The following is a 3,714-nucleotide window of genomic DNA, read 5'->3' as shown; positions in this document are numbered from 1 at the left end:
GTTTGAGACCCGTTTAAAACGTCTGATTAGATCAAAAAATTTAATAACCGAACTGTGTGTTACAATGTTTGAAATAGTCATGACGGTCCCGCTATGGAGGCCTTCGCCCATGCATAGTACTCCCTTCGTTACTAAATATTAATCATTTTCAATAAAAAATTATATATAAAGTAAAATGAGTGAATCTATATTTTAAATTATATCTAGATACATCCGTATATAGTTTTTTAGTAAAGAAAATTAAAAACAAATATATTTAGGAACGGAGTGAGGGAGTAGAAAAGCCGGTCTCCTCGTAGGCAGCCATGTCTTCGGTCTGGGTTCTTTGCTCAAGGTATCTACTAATCCGAATTACAATTTCAGTCAACTGATCGATAACAAACAGAACACACACACAAGGGAGACGGGAAAAACGAGAGACGAGGAAGCGGTCAAGAAGGTACACGGGCGTGAGTGAGTGTGCGAATAGTAAGCGAGGCTCTGGCACGGATCCCTGATCGCCTCACATGAGGGAGAGGGGAGATGAAATGCGTTCAGTTCTCACATGCCAACCCCTGCCACCACCCTCCTCCTCTCCACCCAGCACACCACCACCACCCAGCCGCACGCACAAAACGGCCGCGCGAGACCACGGAAACGTTCGCTGGGAAACGGCGGAGAGGCGTCGGGCAGACGAGAGCGAGACCCCGTACCGTACCGCGCGCACCAAACGCCGTGCCCATGTAAATACTCCACCGCGACGCAGTTCGCAGCACCCACCCACCGCACCGCACCGCACCGCGTCCCAATGCCCAAGCCTGCTAGCTAGTCTTGCTAGCTCGCCATGTCGGCGTCGTCGGACCCCTCGCCGTCCTCCTCGGCGGCCGCGGCCGTGCCGTCCCCGCTCGCCGCCTACCAGACGCACCCGCACCACCACCACAACCTGCACCTCTCCACGCCGCCGCACCACGCGTACCCTCCCGCGGCGCCGCCCCCTTCCCCGGCGTCCGCGCCCAGGGACTACCGCAAGGGCAACTGGACGCTGCACGAGACGCTCATCCTCATCACCGCCAAGCGCCTCGACGACGACCGCCGGGCCGGCGGGGGCGTGGCCATGGCGGGGCCGTCCTCGCCGCCCACCCCGCGCTCGGCCGAGCAGCGCTGGAAGTGGGTCGAGAACTACTGCTGGATCAACGGCTGCCTCCGCAGCCAGAACCAGTGCAACGACAAGTGGGACAACCTCCTCCGCGACTACAAGAAGGTCCGCGACTACGAGGCCCGCCGCGCATCCATCGCCGCCGCCGCGCCTCCTGTCGACGCCGCCGCCCCGGCAGCACAGCAGCAGCAGCCTCAGACGCCGCTGCCGTCCTACTGGACCATGGAGCGGCACGACCGCAAGGAGCGGAATCTGCCCACCAACCTCGCCCCGGAGGTCTACGACGCGCTCCTCGACGTGCTCTCCCGCCGCGCCGCACGCCGGGGCGGCGCCGCGATCGCGCCCGGGGCTCCAGCCCAGCTCGCCCTGCCGCCCCCTCCTCCACCACCACCACCCTCGCCGCCAAAGCCTCTCCTCAATCAGCAGCAGCAGCAGCAACAGCAGAAGCATCATCATCTCCACCCCCAGCCTCCGGCACTGCTGCAGCTCCCGCCACCCCTGCCGCATCCATCTTCGGTGCCGTCGGCGACGTCCGTTTCCGGTAATGCTCGGCGCGCGCCCGTTCCTACTTAATCCAAGCACACGTTACTATCTTAATCCATCCATGCATTTGCTTACTGTTCTTCAACTGACACGCGGGCCCGGGCGTTATGATTGGGCTGGCAGATACTTAATCTAGGAGTACTTGCATTGATGGCTGGCGTAATTATTTTAGCTCATGCGTTCCCCCCGTGGTCTCATACTCTCATTCTCATGTGATGGCTCTTTAACCTTTTTACTGTGGGTGATTCCTTCCCCCGGGCGGTGGTAGCGGTAATAATGCTGGGTCGCCGTGCCGGCTGGAATAAAGCTGCATGCAGTCCACGCACGGGGGTAAAGTTGGCCCAGACTCCAGCTATTTTCAGGGGTTTAGCCGCACAAGAAATATTTGCTTTGCCACGCACGTAGGAGTACAACAGTACAGGAGTAGTATTGTATTGTATTGCATTGCTCTGTGCCTGCCTCTGCCATCTACCACTAGCTATAGTTAGATAGGCCTGAGATGCTGCTGCTGCTGCTAGTGTATCATCTTTGCATGCAAGCACTTTAAAAAGGCTGGGAGAAATCCATTCGGCAAAAGCCTGAAGCCTTGGAGCAACTGACGAGCAAGCATGCGAGAACGAAAGCACCTTTCCTGCCTTCCGTTTCCAATCTCTTCTCGTCTCCACTTTTGTTCTTGGCTTTCTTTTGATCATTGATGAAAATGCCGTGCTAATGTGTATATGCTGATGCTAAGCTAACAGGTTTGATCATGATCTTCTTGGTTTGAACGCTGCGCAGCCGAGGAGGAGATGACGGGGTCGTCGGAGAGCGGGTCGGATGGGCTGGGCGGGATGTCGGGAGGAGGCGGCGGGGACGGCGACGAGCCGGAGGCGAAGCGGCGGCGGCGGGTGGAGCGGTTGGGGTCGAGCGTGGTGCGGAGCGCGACGGTGCTGGCGCGGACGTTGGTGGCGTGCGAGGACCGGCGGGAGCGGCGCCACCGGGAGGTGCTGGAGCTGGAGGAGCGGCGGCTGCGGCTGGAGGCGGAGCGCAACGAGGTGCGGCGGCAGGGCTTCGCGGGGCTGGTGGCCGCCGTGAACGGCCTCTCCGGCGCCATCCACGCCCTCGTGTCCGACCACCACGGCCGTAGCGGCGACTCCTCCAGGTGATCGTCCACCATGCATGGATGCCGCCATCAACCAAGCACAACCAGCCGTTACTTTTTGCACCATGAGGCCCGGCAGGGCAGAGATGGCATCCTCTCTGACGCATGCAAGGCATGGCATCAAGATTTGGGACGGTGGTCGATCGGGTCAAGGGACCGGGATGTAATTAAGGGCAATTGTTGGGAGGCTGTGGCTGTGAGCGAGTGATGGATGACTTGGGTACGTAGAATTTGGTCATGTTGGGTTTGATGGTGGTTGTGATGCATTGCGATTGCGTTGTTGGGTTTTGTTTGGGCCTGTCGGTCGTGGACCGTGATGATTAGAGTAGTGGCCTAGCTAGCAAGGTCGCTGCATGCTGTCACGTGATCGCCGGCAGTGGGGCCTCCATGCATCGCCGGGAGTATAGATCAAGTGCGTGCGTTAGCTTTTGGAGGTATTGCCTCTTTTGCCCTCGTGTTGCATGCAAGCATCATGCCTGCATGTCACCTACGCTACCGAGCATGGTGCTGTATCTGTATGGGAATGGGATCGGGTCGTACCTACATGTTGTAGTATCATTGTTCAACTAGTGTACTCAATGCAATCACCTGCCGTGCTAGCCATCTAGCTAGGGCCGTCCGTCTCCCGTGGACTGGCCAGCTAGACTTGACCCGTGCCGTACGATGCGTATCTTACGGCCACGCTCCGCTGTCGTCGATCGCTCTCTCTCCAAATACTCGCGACAATGTGTCCACTCGCCTTTCCCCGTAAAGGCGTCTTACCATCTACTGATCATGGATCGTGCAACATATCTTGCGAATTAAGTAATCTTCGATACACTGATGCTACATTTTAAAAAGAGGAAGAGGGCCACAACGTACAATGCGATTTACACATCACCTACTCTAAATGATA

At 57.6% G+C, this 3,714-nt stretch overlaps 1 protein-coding gene across 1 annotated transcript; it reads left to right on the top strand.

The window, feature by feature from the left end:
• Positions 1-626: 626 nt before the first annotated feature.
• LOC123428401 (trihelix transcription factor ASR3-like) lies at positions 627-3,403 on the top strand. Its single transcript, XM_045112596.1, has 2 exons — positions 627-1,676; positions 2,456-3,403. Exons 1-2 carry the CDS (start codon positions 824-826, stop codon positions 2,821-2,823), a joined length of 1,221 nt encoding a protein of 406 aa, XP_044968531.1. The 5' UTR covers positions 627-823; the 3' UTR covers positions 2,824-3,403.
• Positions 3,404-3,714: the final 311 nt, after the last annotated feature.

Source organism: Hordeum vulgare, chromosome 2H (assembly GCF_904849725.1).
Source record: "Hordeum vulgare subsp. vulgare chromosome 2H, MorexV3_pseudomolecules_assembly, whole genome shotgun sequence".
Taxonomy (NCBI): Eukaryota; Viridiplantae; Streptophyta; class Magnoliopsida; order Poales; family Poaceae; genus Hordeum; species Hordeum vulgare.
The sequence above is the reverse complement of the archived record's forward strand: the minus strand, read 5'-3'. Positions and strand labels throughout refer to the sequence as shown.